This window comes from Agelaius phoeniceus, chromosome 25 (genome assembly GCF_051311805.1).
Source record: "Agelaius phoeniceus isolate bAgePho1 chromosome 25, bAgePho1.hap1, whole genome shotgun sequence".
NCBI classification, from domain to species: Eukaryota; Metazoa; Chordata; class Aves; order Passeriformes; family Icteridae; genus Agelaius; species Agelaius phoeniceus.
The window spans coordinates 2,150,291-2,171,190 of record NC_135289.1 but is presented as its reverse complement, the minus strand read 5'-3'; the positions used below and the strand labels follow the sequence as shown (position 1 = coordinate 2,171,190).

Genomic DNA, 20,900 nt, shown 5'->3' with positions numbered 1-20,900 from the left:
CAACCAAGAAAAAGGAACTCCCTGTCCCTCAGTGCTCCCATCCTGTGAGAGCCAACAGGAAACTCCAGCTCTGCGTTGGGTGCAAAATTCTGTCCCAAATTCAAGGTAACTCTGATCAAAGCCCCGTTAAAGCTCACATTCCCTTTTAGCACACATCCCCTCTGCTCTTCCCCAATTTCATGAGGCAGGGAGGAAGTATTTGCTTATTTTAATTACACTTTTGGGTTCTCGTTTTTAGAGTAGTTCTGTGTTTTGTCCAGAAATTGACAAATTTCAATTCCCACCATTGAAATTCATGGTGGGACATGGTGGGACATGACCGAGGCTGATGTCCAGAAACCAAAACCACTTCAGTCAAAACCAGGTGGCTCAGTTTGTACCCAGCTGCTGAGGGTGGTGAGGGGGTGAGAGAAAAGAAAGACCTGGATGCAGAATTCTGGAAAATAATTGCACTTTTCTAACAGCACAGCACCTTGGTGGGCAAACCCAGAGGAAAGCTGGGGTGCATTTCCTTTTCAAAATGACTCAGTTTTTTAAATAGCAGGGAGCTACAAACCCAAATACAGGAAACTGCTCGTGTCTGGCAGCAGCTGATACAGCACCACAGCCAGGCCAAGTCAGCTCCTTCCCCTGGAATATTCACCATCAGAGTAGCAATTACTGCCCATTCTGGTGAGATTCAGCCAAGTGGTAAAAAATCTGCTTTATTTTAAACCTATGAGATTTTTCCTGGGCTTCAGAGAGACAAGCGATGCATTTGACGTGTTCTAATAAACAAGGGGCTTCTTGGAAAATATTTGTCTGCTTTATAGCATCAATTGTCATCAGCTTGAGCTCCTGGGGGGGAATTTACACTGCAATGTAGTGATTTGTTGGAAATAACTCTGTATTTCAGAAATAACTCTGTATTTCCCTGTTTGTTGTTTATTAACACACACCTGTCCTCCAGGACAAATCCAGCCTGACTTTATTACAAATTACAGCCCTGTGGATCCAACTGCAGAATCCTGTGATCGTGGGGATATGAGCAAACATCCCTCAGGGATTATGGATAAATCCCCAAATTTTGCTGAGATTTTCCTCCTAATTCCGTGAGCTACAGGCCGAGGATGCTGAACAGGACACAAAACTGGGTTTAATTTTTGGATATCAAGATTGCAGGAAGACTCCAGCCTAGCTATTGGGTGGCAGGGGAGGGAAGAAGGTGGAAAGGCAGGGAATACATCCTGGGTTGGATAAAATCTGCTCTGTGAGTGACTCTGCAGTGCTGAAGGTGAGGGTGAGAGAGAAAAGTAAAATTTCTTGCTGACTGCTTTGGTGTGACTACACAACACCAAGCTTTTTTTACCATTATATCCAAGATGATTTTATTATTCTACTGCAAATTGTCTGAAAAAAAAAAAAAAAGAAGCTTGAAAATTACATCATAATAAAGAAACTGATTCTAACTTCCCAAACAGGCTTGCATGATTGTTCTCCTCATTTCCTGCCCAGCTTCCCATTCTCTGATCTCTTACATGCTGTCATTTCCTTCTTTTTTTTTTTTTTGTTTGTTTGTTTGCATTAGGGTTATTTTTTGTGTGTCATCATCACTGCATTGACCAATTTGAATTCATGACTGCCAGCTTTGTGCTCTGGGGGTTTTGAGATGGTGAAATGTTGATGTGGAAGTTTGTGCTGCCCTCCCCCGGCCCATCACAGAATTCCCAACACACAGCAAAAACTCCTCAGTTTATAAATTTTATTAGCTGGAGAGTGTACACAGTACTTACAATTGCATCTATTAAAGACCAAAATACACTTGAAAAAATGCATCATATAAAAAAAATTAAAAACTTTGAACTATGTACAAACTTTGCCTGACGTTACGTTAAGCTCAGGACCCTCCCACGCCCCTTCACAAAGAAAAGTTGATTTTTCCCCTCTTTTTAACATGCATTTAGCATCACTTGAGGACCATTTCCTTCCAAATCCTGATCTTTACACTCCTATAAATCTGGGTTTTGATGGGTTTGATGCTTCACTGCTCCGGGTCAATCAAACACTTTTCTCCCCAAACCTCTTCTTTCATCCTCACCCCTAAAGTGAAGTTTTTGCTCAAGTGTAGCCAATCTACAAAGAATTATAATTTAATTACTAGGGAGGTTTGAACTGGACACGTCTCCAGTTTTCACAGATTTGCCTGCAAATGAAAGCAGAAGTTTTTGGTACCGTGGTGTTGGCTGCTGGCTCCAACCTCACCAAATAAACACAAACTTTCAGCAGTGATACACAGAACACAAAACAAAGGAAAAAAATATGATAGGAGCACTTGGGCTTTCACATCACTATTTAAAATATTAACAATAAGACTTTCTAGAACACAAATCTTTATTTCTTCACACACAACCTACAACAGCAGATCAGAGAACCTAGATATGAAGGGATATTGGGAAAAAGTTTGCAAGTTCTTTAAGAAAAGTAAATTATTTATTTTAAAAAATGAAACAAAATCTATGTCAGAGCAATAATCTTGCTTCCTGAATTTCCAGCTCTCAAAAAGGTGTTTCAGGACAGAGATTTACCATCAACTGAAGAGCAAAAAACATCACAGAGAGGGTCTGACTCCAGCACAAAAATATTCCACCAACAAAATGTACAGATGCTCCAAAAAAAAGAAAAATTGACAGTAATGCTGCAAATTCAACTAAAATCCCTTAAGGAGAGCTGCACATTCCTGGCATGGGGGAGAGCCCAGGAAATGCTGGGTGAGTTTCAGGTGCCAGCTGAGCAAAACCAGCGCTGGAACTGGACAAGGATTTAAGGCAGAAGCAACCAGAGGCCCTGAGGATGCCATTGATGTTAAAAATGCCCTTGGAATTATTAGAAATAAATCCCAATTAAGAGCTGTGAGCAGAGTGTCAGGTGACTCATCTAAGCTGGGACAGAAACTGAAAGGAAGGAGATGGATTGGCCTGGCAGGAGCCAGGGCAGCTCCTCCTGCAGCTGCAGGTGTCCCTGAGTGTCCCTGAGTGTGTGGGAGGGACAGGAGCTGGGACCACAGCAAGGAACTGAGCTGCCCTTGGATATTCAACCTCACCAGGATCACAGCAAGGAGCTGAGCCTGAGCTGCCTTTAGAGAGATCCAACCCCAGCAGGATCACAGCAAGGAGCTGAGCCTCTTTTAGAGAGATCCAATCCCAGCAGGATCACAGCAAGGAACTGAGCCTCTTTTAGAGAGATCCAATCCCAGCAGGATCACAGCAAGGAGCTCAGCTGCCCTTGGAGATCCAATCACACCAAGATCACAGCAAGGAACTGAGCCTCTTTTAGAGAGATCCAATCCCAGCAGGATCACAGCAAGGAGCTCAGCCTCTTTTAGAGATCCAATCCCAGCAGGATCACAGAAGGAGTTCAGCCTCTTTTAGAGATCCAATCACATCAAGATCACAGCAAGGAGCTGAGCTGCCCTTGGAGATCCAATCCCAGCAGGATCACAGCAAGGAGCTGAGCCTCTTTTAGAGAGATCCAATCGCACCAGGATCACAGCAAGGAGCTGAGCCTCTTTTAGGGATCCAATCCCAGCAGGACCACAGCAAGGAGCTGAGCTGCCCTCAGAGATCCAATCCCAGCAGGATCACAGAAGGAGCTCAGCTGCCCTCAGAGATCCAATCCCAAACCCCTGTGCAGCTCCTCGTTGTCCCTCCACCTGAACAGGCTCCCTCTTCCTCCAGGACTCCCTGCTCACAGCAAGGATCCAACATTCCTCCTCCCTCTCAGGTTTAGTATTTTTATTTCATCCAAAGGAAACAGAATTTTCCAGGCTCTGTTCTTTTGTATCCTCTTGGTTTGTCTCCTCCACTTCGTCCTTAGCCATAAGCTTCCAGTAAATGGGAAAAGATGGGAGGGAGGAAATGTCATTTCCAAGCTGCATTTCCTTGTCACTTGAATTCAGCATTCACTGGACTGAACCCAGTCTCACCCATCCTTGTCAGCATTTCCTCACTCTGCAGCTTCACCTGGCCAGGTTCACATTCACCCAGCACATTCCCAACCCCAAATTTCACTGCTGTGATCCAGTTTGAGCTACAGGACACAAAAAAACCTGGAGATGCTGGGATTCCAGCAGGCAGATGATCCCCAGAGCAGCTGTGTAACTCATCAAGGTGAGCAGTGCAATGGGGAGAAATCACCTGTTAAATGCTTTTAACTACTGCTCCCATCACCAAAATTCAAATTATAATAGAGCAGGCTTAGAATCTAAATTAAAACTCTGTTCTGTGGAGATGCTCAGACAAAGCCAGCTGTAGGTCATGGGAAAATCCTATTTTTTAATAATGTAAGTATTGCTCCTTTGCTAAGTGCCACTTCTGTTTTGTTTTTAAGAGCTTAATTTATAAAAAGCATGAAAGGTTCATCAGTATCTGCTGAGTCCTTCAGGCAGCTCAGGCTGAGCTGCCCCAGCTGCTGCTGTCCTGAACAATCCCTCACTCTGGAACTGTAGAAATGATTCAGGCATCAGAAACTCCATCCCAGGCATGGCCAAGTGGCACCACTGTGACACTGGGGGCTCCACATCTCTTGGAGGAACCGTGGACTTCACTGGCAGGTGAGAAAAAAAGATTTAAAAAAAAAAAAAAATCCTTTGGAAGAGAGTCACTGAAAAGCTTCAATCCTTTCTGTACTCACATCCAGTTTTCTTCCAAAGCAACAAGGACTGGCAATGAACATCCAAACCCAGGCAGAGACTGATTTACTGACCCAATAATCCCCCCCACATCTCCCTCTCCCACCCCACTCGCAACAGAGACACAACACATCGAGTCCTGCAGTAATCTTGACTATTTCTAGCACTGATTGGATGGCTGAACCTTTCCCAGAGAAGAGCTTCTTTACACATTTACAAGGTGGAATTGAAAAGAATCCCCTTCAGTTTCTGCCAGGGTCAGAAGTGCAACAGCAATGCCCAGCTCAGGGAAAACCAAGTCCAGAGGGGTGAGGAGTGGATGGAATAACAAATCTCAAGCCCAGCCCTGTGGTGCAGCCACTCAGTGCTGGCTGGAGGAGCTGGGATCTGCCCCTGGACAGGGCTGAGGTGGGAAAATGAAGGAAAAGCAGAGATGAGCACTCGGACTCTGAATTCCCTGTGCTGGATCAGGAGAGGGCACCGAGGAGTTCTGGAAGGTTCTGTTTGGAGAGTTGTAACCTCAAGCACGTCCTCAACACGTGGTGCTCGCTCTGTGGAAAAGGACAGGCTGTGACATGGAGATTGTCCCCCTCCAGGATTCACTGGGCACTCTGGGCAGGCAGGACAGGCTGGCAGGAGGGGTGGGAATTCCCTTCAGGTGTTTTTCCCTGGAAGCAGGGGTTAGGAGACCCTGATCATCTGTGTCATTGCTTCTTCGTTGCTTTGAGTTGGATCCTGCAGACACAAAAGGGTGGAAATTCCACATTTTTCCATGAGGCAGAGAGAACCACGCACAACCATCAGGAGGAGACAATCCTGCACTTCCCTTGATCCCCAAAACTTTTCTGTCCTGCTTTTCCTGAGTTTTACAGGACACAAAAATCCTGACTACCTCCAGGGAATTTGTTGTTTCTGCTATTTAGGACCAGTATTTAGAAATTATTTTAGTTGAAAATAAGAAACACTCCCTAAAGGCATAGGACTGCTCTAGAGCACTGAGCAACCACAGAACCTGTTCATTCTACTCCATTATGTCCCTTCCTTTGAAAAATGCCTTGCACCTTTTATGCAAATCAAGCTGCAGCTAAGAATCAGATATTCCCATTTTTAAATTTTCTATCAGATGTAAAGATAAGGAGTCTCTACCTTTCATTGATGTCCTGAAAGACCACCCCAGTCCCCAGCCAGAAAGGCTCTTTTACACACACAGAATGTTTGTGTGCATTTATCCTAAGAACTACAAAGTGAACACACTTCCATCTACATTATTGTCATTTAATTCCTCAGGGCAAACACCCCTTGCTCTCCACAAGCAGTGACAGGAGGTTTTATTCCCAGCTTTTATTTATTTTACGCTTGGAATAAATCTAAAGGCAGGCAGGGCCAAGGGGCAGCAGACGAAAAATTCAGAGGCAGGGAGGGACAAGCAGCCAAGCCCCAAAACCCAAAGCAAGCAGCACAGAGACACTTGTGGAGTGTGTCCTGAAGGGCTGGGAGGGGATGTGCCCCAGAGCCCACTCACCTGCATGTGAGGGCTGTCCTTTTCCTTGGGGGAGAAGAAGCGGCCGCCCTCTCCCCGCTTCCTGGCCATGGCGTGCCGGTGCCGCGACTCGTGCAGGTATTTCTGCAGGGAGGGAGGGCAGCTCAGGGAGCATTCCTGGAAATTCCCAGTCCCCATCCACCCATCCTCTGCCCCACAACCCTCCCAGTCACTGCTTTTCCAGAGGAAATCCCCAGTCACTGCTTTACCAGAGGAAATCCCAGTCCCCATCCATCCCCTGCCCCATAGATTCCCAGTCACTGCCTTCCTAGCTGAAATTCCCAGTCATTGCTTTTCCAGAGGAAATTCCAGTCCCCATCCACCCATCCTCTGCCCCACAACCCTCCCAGTCACTGCCTTGCCAGGGGAAATTCCCAGTCACTGCTTTTCCAGAGGAAATTCCCAGTCACTGCTTTACCAGAGGAAATTCAAATCCCCATCCATCCCCTGCCCCATAGATTCCCTATCACTGCCTTCCTAGCTGAAATTCCCAGTCATTGCTTTTCCAGAGGAAATCCCAGTCCCCATCCATCCTTTGTCCCACAAGATTCCCAGTTACTGCTTTCCCCAGAAGAAATTCCCAGTCATTGCCTTTCCAAAGGAAATTCCCGGTGTCCATTCATCCCCTGCCCCACAGATTCCCAGTCACTGCCTTCCTAGCTGAAATTCCCAGTCATTGCTTTTCCAAAGGAAATTCCCAGTCCCCATCTGTCCTCTGCCTTACATATTCCCAGTCACTGCCTTTCCAGAGGAAATTCCAGTCCCTATCCATCCCCTGCCTCACAAGACTCCCAGTTACTGCCTTCCCAGGGGAAATTCCCAGTCACTGCTTTTCCAGAGGAAATCCCAGTCCCCATCCATCCTTTGTGCCACAAGATTCCCAGTTACTGCTTTCCCCAGAAGAAATTCCCAGTCCCTGCCTCTCCAGAGGAAATTCCCAGTGCCCAACCATCCCCTGTCCCACAGATTCCCAGTCACTGCCTTCCTAAAAGAAATTCCCAGTCATTGCTTTCCCAGAGGAAATTTCCAGTCCCCATCCATCCCCTGCCCCACAGACACTCTGCTGACAGTCAGTACATGCTCACACACAGCTCCAAACACTCTCAAAACCACCCAAAATAAGCAGAATTATCCTCAAGGGACTTCAAAAATTTACTCTGATGCAGCTCATCGACAACATCAAAACCACTGCAAAACTGAGGAACACCAAGATTCCAACCCTCATTTTCCAGCCCAGGTGGGATTCTGTGCCTTTGTCACAGAGCAACCCCGTGTTAAATCTGAGTTTTATTCTCACCCTTCTCTCTTTGGGGATTTTTCCCTCTGCTTCCAGCTTGGCCCGTGCCTGCCTCCTCTTCAGGATGCGGTGGTACTGCTTGGCATTGACGTACAGGGGCTCCTCTTCCAGCATCTCTGCTCCAGGCAAGGGGATCCTCTGGATGGCTGGGACTGAGCCAGCTCCAGGCACCATCTGTACACACAGGGGGGTTTAGTGCTTGCAGCTCAGCACAAACTGAACACAGAAATGGCATTAAAAAGCCCAATATTGAAATAGAAAGTAGGCGTTGCTCGGGTAATGCAGCTGCTTAAATGAAAAGGAGCAACGAAGCTGTTCTCAAACTGCAAAAACAGTCTAAAACCCATCTAAAAACCTCTGCAAAAGCAATCTAAACCTCTGCAAAAGCAATCTAAACCTCTGCAAAACCAATCTAAACCAACAATTCCTCCTCAGTCCTGCTGGGTTTTCCTGATAAAGTGTGGTGCTGTTCCCAGGGGTCCCAGGTGAGGGAAGAGATGAGGATCTTGACTCCATGTTTCAGAAGGCTGATTTATTATTTTATGATATATATTGTATTCAAGCTATACTAAAAGAATAGAAGAAAGGATTTCATCAGAAGGCTTGAAAGAAATGAATGATAATAAAATCTTGTGACTGACCAGAGTCCGAGCCAGCTGGGCTGTGATTGGCCATTAATTAAAAACAACCACATGAGATTAATCAAAGATGGACCTGTTGCATTCCACAGTAGCAGATAACCATTGTTTGCATTTTGTTTCTGAGGCCTCTCAGCTTCTCAGGAGAAAAAAAATCCTAGCAAAAGGATTTTTCATAAAATATGTCTGTGACAATAAAGGGAACATTTCAATACAATTCCTTGTGCTGCTGCTTCTTGGACAATTAAACAAATAGGACATGGTTGGTGCTTCCTTTTCTTTTGGGTTATTTTTTATTTCAATTATTTCATTTCAGAGCATCACTGCAGAGCTGCTGACATCTAGTGGGGACCAGCAACATTCAAGAGGCTCACACTACAAAGGAACAGGAATTGCCAGGAAAAACCTCTGTAAATGATGGAAACAAATCCTAGGGGATCCTCAAGAAAATCAGAAGTGAATAAATATAAACCTTTGCTCATCAGCTCACAGCTCAGTTTGGATTTCAGTTTCTACTGTGGGAGAAAGTCCAGAGCAAAGATCACAGCAGGATCCAGGCCTTTGAAGCTGAATATTTCATTTGTTTAATGGAACTTACAGAGAGGAGTGACCATGGTATCTCAGTCTCAGACAAGAGGTTATCAGAGAACCAGGGAATCACAGGATGCTTTGGGCTGGAAGGGACCTTCAGGGACACCTCCCACCATCCCAGGCTGCTCCAAGCAGGGATGAAGCAGCCACAGCTCCTCTGGGCTCCCTGTGCCAGAGCCTCCCCACACTCCAGGGAGAAATTCCTCCCCAATATCCCACCCAAGCCATTCCCACTATCCCATCCCTACCCTTGTGAAAATCCTGCTAGATTTGAGTAGAAAACACCTCAAAGCTCAGCCTCCAGAGGCAGCAGTGGGCATTTCACACCTACCATGACCATTCCCCCTGAATTGACCACGTTCCCAGCCACTGGCAGTGTCACTGTCACCGTCCCCTGGCCACTGCTGGTGGTGTTGGTGTTGGCTCCTGTTTGGACAATCTGGGCTCCAGCCAGGCTGGCTGCAGGAATGGTGATCATGCCTGTAACAGGGACTGTAACTTTAAGGAAGTAGAACACAAAAGGAAAGGGGAAAAAAAAAAAAGAAAAAGAAGAAAAAACAAGACAAAAAAAAATAAAAACCAAAAGAGAGAGAGAGAGAGAAAGAAAAAAGAAACAGAAACACGCACACAAAAAGAAGGGAACAGCATTAGTCCCACTTCTGTGTTTTACCCATTCATCCTTCCAAAACATGCAGAGAGTCAGGAAAGTGCTACAGTGAGGGATTAAATTCCATCAGAATTCCTGGTTTTTGCATTTGTAACCTCACTGTGAGTAACCATGTACTCCTGAGGTGGAAAAGCAAAATTCAGGGGTTTTATTCTACCAGCCCTTGCCAGAGACAAGGAGATTTTCTGTTTCTGGGGAAGGAACCCTGGAGTGGATTCCTGCAGAGCACACAAACACCTCAATAAATCAAAAGCCTCTCCAAGAGGTGCCCTGGCTCCTCCCAGCCCTCCTACCTTGCTGCAGGATGGTCCCATCAGCATTCACAGGCTGGTACACGATGGTCTGGCCCTCAGCAGCCTGGGCAACCTGCTGGCCTTGCACTGCAATCTGCTGCTGGGTCTGAACAAAACAAAGAGCACAAAAACGTCACAAATTGCCTCTTTTTCACAGTATTTACAATACCTGAATGAACACATGGTGCTTGAGGTGTTCCAGGTGTCTCTTTCTGCTGCCTCATTAGCAGCAGTAAGAAATAGGCTGGAGCACAGGGCAAATACCTGGAGATCAAACACCTGAAGCACATGTAGGATGCATTTTCCAACAGTTCAATAATAATGAAAAAAGCCCAAATTCTAAGTTTCCTGTCTCACTATGAAGATGTGAAAGGAAGAACTGTTCTGCTCCAAAATTTAATTTTTGGCCCCTAACCAAAAGCATCAGCAGAAACCCCAGGTGTTGTGGACTACTGCACACAATGGCCCAAGTATGGAATTAGCAATGCTTCATGTTTTCAAAATTCAACAAAGAGACAAAAACAACCACGAACCAATAAAATACAGAAACACGATGGAGAAAAACATGCAATCTGATTTTTCTGCCCCAGAGTCATGTATGAAACACTACAAGAACATGACACTTATTTCTCAAGTTCTCCTCAATATTAATAATTCCTTTTTTAATTTTTTTTTTTATTTTTTTTTTTTTTACTTAACCACATCTTAAAAAGTTTCTCTTCCTGTTCCTCTGCAGAAAAGCCTTTCATGCTGGTGCAGTTACCTGTGTCTGGCCAGCAGTAACTGCAGTCTGGGGCTGCTGTATAATGATCTGCTGGGTCTGGCCCTGCTGCCCCTGTACCTGCACAGCCTGCCCACCTTGAATCTGAATCTGACCTGGCTGGACCAACTGAATCTGTGGAAGAAAGAGTCAGAAAGGAACATTAACTATGCCTCTGATTTCTCCCTCCTCAGCCTCAGCATGACCAAGTCATCTCTGAGGGTGATTTAGTGTTGCACAGAAAAAGGAAGCAAGGGAGTCTTCTCTTTTTCCAGAATGAGGAGTTTGGATGGATTGCTCCCTGTGACACAGCCACACAGGGCAGAGGGAGCTGGGTCACCGTGCTCCAGCAGCTCTGCACTGCTTGCACAATAAATCACTCAGGAGAAATCAATTATTCACATCCACTGGCAACAGACAGGCAGGTGGAAGAGGAGGACTGAGGTTTAAGACATCTGGGGGGTGTTAATTATCCAGCACTCAGAAGTGTTTCTGGGATTTATAAAGTTGTCCTCAGCTTTGCAGAGTCTTTCCACCACTGTGGAACATTCTCAGATTAAAAAAAGAAGAAGAGCTGGAATATGGTTTGAAGTTTGTGTTTAAAAACATAGTTATGGATTTTCCTCCACCAACCAGACTGAGAAGAACCTCATACAAATTACAGTGGTTTACAACAAAGGAAATGTTAAATAAACCTCTCAAAACACCAAGACATCATTTGCCTTCCTGGACTGTGCTGGGTTCCTAAATCCCATCCTAAATCATCAGGACACTTCCATTATGCCATGGTTACAGTTCTTCCCTTTGCTTTTCAGCAACACTTCAGCCACCTCCTTCAATTTACCAACTGTCTTTTAAACAAGTAATTACTTCCAAAAAAATCCATTTTCTGTACCTCCTTCACTACTGCCTCCTGTGCACCAGGGATGTTTAAATCCCCCTTCAGCCATCACACATTAGAGAGGCTCAAGCACAAATTACTCACAAGAAGCTTTCTTAAATAATTTTTTTTTTTTAAAAATCCTCTTTCTGAGCCATAAATTGAACAGGCACCAGATCCCCAACTAGATTGCAAGGGCCAGATAAAATATCCCAAGAGATAAAAATCCTGCTCTGTGGGAAGGTATCCCACATGCCAGGTACCCCTATCACAGGTATCCCACATGCCAGGTACCCTATTCCCATAGGAAGGTGTCCCTGCCTATGCCAGGAAGGTGCAACTGGATGAGCTTTAAGGTCTCATCCAACCCAAATCATTCAATAAAAAACCCCAAACCAAGCCAGCTGTGTTTTAGCACTAAAATCTTTGCACCAGGCCATAAACCATAAAAACTGAGCTCATAAAGGACTTCCACTCATTCCCACTGTGCCAGAGCTACCAAGCACCACCTCAGCCTGCTTTTGCTCAACAAACAAAAATCCTGCTCTGTGGGAAGGTACCCACAGGACAGGTACCCCTATCACAGGTATCCTACATGCCAGGTACCCCTATCACAGGTATCCCACAGGACAGGTACCCCTATCACAGGTACCCCTATCACAGGTATCCCACAGGACAGGTACCCCTATCACAGGTACCCCTATCACAGGTACCCCTATCCCCATAGGAAGGTGTCCCTGCCTCTGCCAGGAAGGTGCAACTGGATAAGTTTTAAGGCCTCATCCAACCCCAATCATTCCATGATGAAAAACCCCATAGGAAGTTTTTCAGGTAGGATAGTTTTTCATAGGAAGTTTTTCAGATAGGAAGGTGGCCCTGCCTATGCCAGGAAGGTGCAACTGGATGAGCTTTAAGGTCTCATCCAACCCCAATCATTCCATGATGAAAAACCCCATAGGAAGGTGTCCCTGCCTATGCCAGGAAGGTGCAACTGGATGAGTTTTAAGGCCTCATCCAACCCCAATCATTCCATGATGAAAAACCCCATAGGAAGGTGGCCCTGCCTATGCCAGGAAGGTGCAACTGGATGAGCTTTAAGGTCTCATCCAACCCCAATCATTCCACAATGAAAAACCCCAAACCAAGCCAGCTGTGTTTTAGCACTAAAATCTTTGCACCAGGCCATACAAAAACCAGTTCATAAAGGACTTCCACTCATTGCCAGCGTGCCAGAGCCCCCCAGCAGCAGCAGCAGCTCAGGCTGGTTTTGGGGTGCTGTGTGGCAGTGGCAGTGCCCCAGAGCCGTGCAGTGCCCCCAGGGTGTCTCACCTGCTGCAGCCCCTGTGTGCCAGACACGGGCACCTGCATGATGGTCTGGCCCTGGCCCCCGGGCACGGCCTGCACCATGATGGGCTGGCCTGTGGAGGTGATGAGCTGCCCCCCGCTCACCTGCACCATCAGAGGCTGCCCCTGCACCTGCAACAACAAAATAACAATGAAAACCCCACCAGAACAGCCCCAGAGCCCACCCCTGCCCAGCCTGTGTGTGGGGAACGGGCACTGAGCTGCTTCAAACCAGCTCTGGCTCCCAGGGATTTAGTGAGTTATCTGCTCCTCTTGCAGTCTAGTTGTTATAAAGCATGAAAATCATATTTTTTCAGCCACAAGGACTACCTTCATGCACAGCCCAAGAGCAAAGTGGGATAAAAAACTTCATTATTCACCTTGCAATTACTGATTTTTAGTTTTGGTTCCTATTGAGATTTTTTAGATTTTTTAGTTGAGGTTCCTAGTGAGAGAACTCTGTTCTGAGGTGCCTTCAGCTCTCTTCAATTTTATGCCTACAACATTCCCATTTCCAAATTGACATGGATGGAGCATGGGATGTGCTGGAGAAAAAACTCTCCATGGTTATGGAGGGAAACTGTAACTGGAGCAACACAAAATGGAGTTCAGGGAGGAAAAGTCAAAGTGGATGAGCAGCAGCCACTTCCGGGCCCAAAAAAGATTTAGATTGGATAGATAATATAAATTATAAATATAAATATAAAATTATAAATATAAAATATAAATATATAAATATATAAATATAATTATCAAGTGTGAGGGTGGGCAGGCCCTGGCACAGGCTGCTCAGAGCACCTGTGGCTGCCCCTGGATCCCTGGAGGTGTCCAAGGAGAGGCTGGACAGGGCTTGGAGCACACTGGGATAGGGGAAGGTGTTGGGGTGGGATCTGGGTGAGCTTTAAGGTCCCTTCCCACCCAGACCAGTCTGGGATTCTGAGGTAACTTTGGCCTGAGAATCTCTGGACTCTTGGACCTGGTATCTCTCTGGTCACTGGGAAAAAGGCCCAAGAAAACAAGGGGAAAACCTCTCTGTTTGAACCCCCTCACCCTGCCATGGCCCCAAATTGCCCAAACACATCTTGAAAAATACTCTACCTCCACAGCCTAAATACAAAATCAGTCTGATGAACTCAGGGGATCACAAAATCTGATTTGTTCAGGAACAAGAACATCACAATGTGGTAAAGCCACCGAGTTCCTGGGTTTCACATCCCAGAGGGTGAGGAGCCAAATCCTGCCCTGGGAATTGGAGTTTGCAGGTCCCCACTCTGTCCCTCAGCCTGTCCATGTCCCATCCAAAGCCCTCAGCCCCTGGGCTGGGTCACACAGGGAGGAGGAGCATGCTCAGGTCAGCACAGAGAAGCACAGGCAGCAGCACAATATCCAAGAAGCAGAAAGGAAAACAAGAGACATTCCAGGCTTTTTGTTAATGAATCACAGCAAGGCAAACTAGGAGAAAAAAAAAGGTGGGAAGGACATAACAACAACCAGAGGTCCCAGTGAACCCAGCAATCCAAGTGAGGCAGCATCTGAGAGTTGAACTCCGAACATAAAAAATGCTGTGTTAATTCTGCAGCTGGCAGGGCCATCCCAGCCCCTTGGAACCACCCTGCTCTGAAGAATTACAAACCAAACAAAAGCAGAATCCTGAGTGCAAAACTGCCACAGCTGCCCAGGCTCTGTCAACTGCTCTACAAAGGGCTCCTGGAAAGGCTGGGTGAGTTAAGGAGGCTGCAAGACAGGAAACACTTCACCCTGAGACCAAGCTCTTTCCAGACTGGGCTGTGTTTGCTGTTTGGATCCACGTGGTGGCTCCTGGGTTTCCCTGTGCTGTTCACAGGTAAATAAGAAATTGGATCTCTCAGTGCCACAGAGGCCAATTTTGTCCCCAGGTGCCCTTTCAGCCCCAGCTGAGAAGGTTCCACTGTCCAAGCTCAGGCTCTGGCCCCACCTCTGTGTGCCCCATGCAGTGAAGGCAGAGCCCTCCTCAGGGAAGAGCTCAGAACCCTCATTCCCTTGAAATTACAGGAAATCTTTGGGCTTTATCCCAACTGCTCCTTCCTCATTTTGCCGCTCATAACTTGAAAAATCTCCCTGAACTTTATTCCCTCCCAGAATCCCTGCCATGCACCAACGGGAACAGCTCCAATGCAAACCCCAGAGGCAGCACCCAAGCAGAAATTCCTGCTCCACATCCCCCTGCTCCTCCTGGACACCCTGGGAAAAACACAGCATTAGATATGTGCTGCTGGGGAGGGTCATGCAGTGCTCAGAAACACAATCAGAGAGGTCACCACTACCTGGAGGGTCTGGACTTGCTGGCCTGAGGCCGATGCCACCTGGGCCTCAGTCTGCAGCTGGACAGCTGTGACACCTCCCTGCTGCTGGGAACAGGAACAGGGAGAGCTTGAAACATGGAAATGCACAACACACTGCTGGCACAGGGGGTGGGATCACACACTCTGCTCCACGAACACGAGGAATGGGAATTTCAGCAAAACTGAGGATGGAGTTCCCTGGAACTGCACTGCCAGGGTTCAATATTCCCACTCACAGGGAACAGGACAGGTGATTTTGCAGGATTTCAAGCTCAGTTTCAGGGTTTTAATTTTGAACTTTCAGGCTTCAATATTCCAACTCACAGGAATAGGTAATTTTGGGCAGGTGATTTTGCAGGATTTCAAGCTCAGTTTCAGTTTTAAAGTTTCAGGCTTCAGTATTCCATCTCACAGGAATAGTTAATTTTGGGCAGGTAATTTTGCAGGATTTCAAGCTCAGTTTCAGGCTTCAATATTCTAACTCACAGGAATAGGTAATTTTGGGCAGGTGATTTTGCAGGATTTCAAGCTCAGTTTCAGGGTTTTAGTTTTGAACTTTCAGACTTCAATATTCCAACTCACAGGAATAGGTAATTTTGCAGGATTTCAAGCTCAGTTTCAGGGTTTTAGTTTTGAAGTTTTAGGCTTCAATATTCCAACCCACAGGAATAGGTAATTTTGGGCAGGTAATTTGGCAGGATTTCAAGCTCAGTTTCAGGGTTTTAGTTTTGAACTTTCAGGCTTCAGTATTGCAACTCACAGGGAACAGGATGGGTCATTTGGCAGGATTTCAAGCTCAGTTTCAGGGTTTTAGTTTTGAACTTTCAGGCTTCAGTATTGCAACTCACAGGGAACAGGATGGGTCATTTGGCAGGATTTCAAGCTCAGTTTCAGGGTTTCAGTCTGCTCACAGCCCAGGTTTTGGCACAGTGAAGGGTTGCAGATTTTGGGCACACTAGTTTATCCCAACCAAACCCTTCCTGCAGCAGTCTGAGCTCATCTCTGCCACCCCTGTGTTGGTGTGTGCCCACCAGTGACCCTGAGGGACAGTCTGGAGAGGCTGCAGGAGCAGTCACAGCTCAATCCTTTTCTATCTTTAGCCTCTTTGCTAAGAGTCCCAAAATACTCCCAGTAACTGTGTTAAGCATGGGGAGATGAAGGACAGCTCCCTCCCAAGTGCTGCAACAGCCTGGTGAAACAACTCATTTTAGCAAAATGTTTCACATCAGACACAGGCTTGAAGAAGTTGTACTGAAAATGAAAGCCAAGAGTTGATTTTATCTCCTTTTCACCTGGAAAATGTCAATAACCCAACTACATCTTTGGTTATCTGCTGCAAACAGGTATTTCAGATAATCCTTAATATAAAATGTTTTCATCTCAAGTGCAATTCTTGTTCTGGCTGGAAAAAATCAACTCCAGCTAAACCCAGTGGAAGGGTTTGGTCCCTGCTGAGGCCAAAGCAAAGCAGCTCTCCCTGAAAACATCATCCAGAGGCTCAGCCCTTTGCATGGCAAAGCACCAAACCTCCTCAAACTACAGCAGAAGATGCAGCAAAAATTCAGCAGCAGCTGGAAACACATCCCACATCTGGATATGGAAAGCTGAGCAGCCAAAATCAGTAAGGCCTCTAAACTCAGCCCTGGTGTTTTGCACACTGAAACATGAATTTCGTTGTGGGATGGATGAGTTCATCCAAAGCTCCTTGGTTGGTTGAATTCCTGGTCTGTCTGGGTTTTTTTGCTCCATGTGTTATTCTGAAACAAAGAATCTCTACAAATGTTCATTTGGTAAAGCTGGAGGAAACCTCTGTGGGCTTGAACAGAGCCTTTTTCAACTTTGGGGGAATTTTTCTTGTGGACAACTGATTGTTTCTGTTAATATTCTGTTTCCTCCATTTTCAGGGATGTTTTACTATATTTTTATATTTTACTTTCCCCATGTCACTACCATTTTGCAAACTTCCTGCTACACTGAAATTTGGTAACATGTACACCTGCATTTTCATTTTAATTTTATAGAAATGTTTGTAGTTATATAAAAATTTATAAATTTTATTTAATTTAAAAGATATAGTAAGTGCATTCTAAAAACCACATTTACTCTGACTTCCAGGCAGGTGCCATCAGAGCCCAGGTGACAGAAGTCAGGTGAACAGGAACCCAGGAAAATCAGGATTGTTCTATTGAAACCAAGCTCTTTCCAAACTGGGAGGTATTTGCTGTTTGGCTCCTGTGCTGTTCACAGGTAAATAAGAAATTGGATCTCTCAGTGCCACAGAGGCCAATGTTGTCCTCAGGTGCCCTTTCAGTCCCAGCTGAGAAGGTTCCACTGTCCAAGCTCAGGCTCTGGCACCACCTCTCCTCAGGGAGGAGCTCAGAACCCTCAATTTCCTTGGATTTACAGGAAATCTTTGGGGTTTATCCCAACTGTTCCCTCTGAGGGGTGCAAAGGGCTCCCCCATTCCCCATTCCATACCTGCTGCTGGATCTGCCCTGCCTGCACCACGATCTGCTCTGTGGAGCTGCTGCTGTTGGCTGTGTACTGCTCCATGGTGCCTCAGCCCTGCAAGAACAACAAAAATCAGGTGATCTGCTGTCCCCAGGCCTGGCAATGCCACTGTCCCCAGGCCTGGCAATGCCCACTGTCCCCAGGCCTGGCAATGCCCACTGTCCCCAGGCCTGGCAATGCCCACTGTCCCCAGGCCTGGCAATCCAATCCCCACTGTCCCCAGGCCTGGCAATGCCACTGTCCCCAGGCCTGGCAATGCCCGCTGTCCCCAGGCCTGGCAATGCCCATCCCCACTGTCCCCAGGCCTGGCCATGCCCACTGTCTCCAGGCCTGGCAATGCCATCCCCGCTGTCCCCAGGCCTGGCAATGCCCACTGTCCCCAGGCCTGGCAATGCCCACTGTCCCCAGGCCTGGCAATCCAATCCCCACTGTCCCCAGGCCTGGCAATGCCCACTGTCCCCAGGCCTGGCAATCCCCACTGTCCCCAGGCCTGGCCATGCCCACTGTCCCCAGGCCTGGCAATCCAATCCCCACTGTCCCCAGGCCTGGCAATGCCCACTGTCCCCAGGCCTGGCAATCCCCACTGTCCCCAGGCCTGGCCATGCCCACTGTCCCCAGGCCTGGCAATCCAATCCCCACTGTCCCCAGGCCTGGCAATGCCCACTGTCCCCAGGCCTGGCAATGCCATCCCCACTGTCCCCAGGCCTGGCAATCCAATCCCCACTGTCCCCAGGCCTGGCAATCCAATCCCCACTGTCCCCAGGCCTGGCAATGCCACTGTCCCCAGGCCTGGCAATGCCACTGTCCCCAGGCCTGGCAATCCCCGCTGTCCCCAGGCCTGGCAATGCCATCCCCGCTGTCCCCAGGCCTGGCAATGCCCACTGTCCCCAGGCCTGGCAATGCCCACTGTCCCCAGGCCTGGCAATCCAATCCCCACTGTCCCCAGGCCTGGCAATGCCATCCCCACTGTCCCCCAGCAGCTGCCAAGCCAAGCAAACCAGGAGCTGCCCCCGGGATTTTTTGCTGCTCCATCTCAGCAATAAACAGGGGAAACACTTCAGGCCCATCCAAGCTGAGTGAGCAGCAAAACCACCTCAGTTCTGGCCCAAATTTCATGGATTTCGCCAGTTCTGTGAGTCTGCACAGCCTGGTGCCCACACAAGGGAGTGGCACTGCTGGGAAAGCTCAGGAAATGCAAAACCTTCAGGTGTGAAATTGAACCTTAAGGTGTGAAGGTTTCTCTCCTCGTTTTTCTTCCCTCTCCTCCTACTCTCATGCAATGGTTTGGCTGAGAAGGGACATTGAGGACCATCCAGTGCCACCCCCTGATGTGGGCAGGGACACCTTCCACCATCCCAGCCTGGCCTTGGACACTTCCAGGGATCCAGGGGCAGCCTCAGCTCCTAAATCCTCACCCTCACAGGGAAGAATTTCTTCCCTAAACAAGTATTTCTATATTCAAATACAGCCCTCGTGGATTTTGGGAAGCAGATTTCCCAGCATCTCCATCCTCTCGCTGCCCTTCATTCCTTGGCCCTTTCCCTGCACACATCACCACCACTGTGCTGAAATGAAAACATCTTTTCCCTGCCACTGCTTCTCTCCTCACTGGCCCAACAGCAGCAGAATTCCTGCTTTAGTGAGGTGTTTGATTTATGCCACGACTGAACAAGTTCCTGCTACACCGCTGAACGAAACCACAGCCTGGAACTTTTAATTTTCCAAGTCTAAAGCAACAAAACCTCTGGCTCCCTCCATTTTTCAAGGAATGCTGACAGGATTAAGTCACAGACTCTCTGTACCCGTTGCTGTGGTTACTGCTGCTGTTTGAGTCCCATCCTTTGCCCATTTCCTGAGACTTTTTCACAGCCAGAATAAAAGAAGATAAATATTCTTTCTGAAAATGCTGCTGTCAGGTTCCCATTTCAATTTCAGGTTCCCATTTCAATTTCACACTGGATACTTCATTTCTGCCTTAAACTTTTTAAATTAAAACATTAACAGCTCTGTAATCCCAACACTCTGCAGCAGCTGCCTGAAGTTCTGGACAAGGTTTTGGATCCTCACCATTCAAGGGATTATCTCATCCCCTTGGTTAAACACAGAGTAGCCAAGTTAAATATTAATGATCAGGGATCAATCAATGGCAGAGGATGGCAGCTCCTCCCCCAGTGAGCTCATGGGCAGCTCCTCCTCACCGGGAATGCTCTGGGAACCAGGGAGTGCTCCAGTCCTAGCAGCAGATATTTATATAGGCACCACATATATATATATATATACAAATATATATAAATAATTACATTTAAAAATAGATAAAATATATTATATACAAATGTGCATTTATGTACACAATATATATAAATGTTTTTATATATGTAATATATAAATATGTATATATTTTATAGTGTATATATAAATATATATATATATAAATATATAAATATATATATATATATATATATATATATATATATATATATATATATGTACTGAGTTGTATGGGACTCATTACGATCATTAAACTCCTGCTCCTGCACAGGATAGCTCCAAAAATACGTACAAATATTTATACATATACATATAAAACACACATCATTTATATTTATACAAATACAGCTCCACCAGGAGCAGTTTCCTCAACAACCAACCCACACCAAGAGCAAACCAGTGCCACGAACAGCCCGAGAGCTCCGGAGCATCGCTCGGACCGTGTCCACGAGCTCCGTTCCGCGGGATCCACCGCTCCCGGGACACCGCACGCCCACACCGGAGCGGGATTTCGGATTTAACACGGGGGCGGACCGAGCACGACATGTGGAGCCGGGGCTGTTGTGGCACTGCGGGAAGCCCCGGCCCGGGGGTCTCCCGGTGGGCTCGAGCCCCCGGCTGCCCCGAACACCGGCCCAGCCGCCGGACACATCAGGGCAGCAGCACCGCGCACACCGGCACCGGACGGGGGAGGCTCCCGGGGCGGAGCGCGCCGGGGGAACAGGCCGGGCCCCGCTGCCTCGCTGGGCCCCGCGCCCCCCGCCCGGCCGCGGTGTACCCGACCCCGCTGCTCGCGGCCCCGCTCGCCCCGCGGCCCCGGCGCGGCCGAACCGAGCCCGGCCCCGGTTCCCCCCTCAGCCCCTGAGTGGCCGCGGCCCCGCCAATCCCGGCGCGCGGGGGCTCCATATTGGCCGCTCGCGCTCACCGTGCCGCGCTGCCCGGTCCGCGCCCCGCGCTGATTGGCTCCGCCGCGGGGCCCCGAAGCCCAATCAGCGCCCGCACTCGCCCGCCGCGCAAAATGGCGCCCAACCGCGGACAAAGGGGGCGAGGGGCGGGGCCCCGCCCGGCCGCGGCCGCCCAACCGCGCGCCTCGCCCTGCCCGGCGCAGCTGCGCCTGCGCGGGG

General features: G+C 47.8%; 1 protein-coding gene across 11 annotated transcripts; it reads right to left on the bottom strand.

The window, feature by feature from the left end:
- Positions 1-1,727: 1,727 nt before the first annotated feature.
- NFYA (nuclear transcription factor Y subunit alpha) lies at positions 1,728-20,840 on the bottom strand. Of its 11 annotated transcripts, none has more exons than XM_054648631.2 (10): positions 20,702-20,840; positions 17,476-17,562; positions 14,977-15,063; positions 12,662-12,808; positions 10,456-10,587; positions 9,693-9,798; positions 9,064-9,230; positions 7,504-7,677; positions 6,189-6,290; positions 1,728-5,401 (listed from the first exon to the last, which is right to left on the bottom strand). In XM_054648631.2, exons 2-10 carry the CDS (start codon positions 17,548-17,550, stop codon positions 5,348-5,350), a joined length of 1,044 nt encoding a protein of 347 aa, XP_054504606.1. In that variant the 5' UTR covers positions 17,551-17,562; positions 20,702-20,840; the 3' UTR covers positions 1,728-5,347. The 11 variants fall into 11 exon arrangements, with proteins under 11 accessions (XP_054504606.1, XP_077046552.1, XP_077046550.1 ...); XM_077190437.1 differs by having other exon boundaries at positions 9,064-9,212; XM_077190435.1 differs by having other exon boundaries at positions 14,980-15,063.
- Positions 20,841-20,900: the final 60 nt, after the last annotated feature.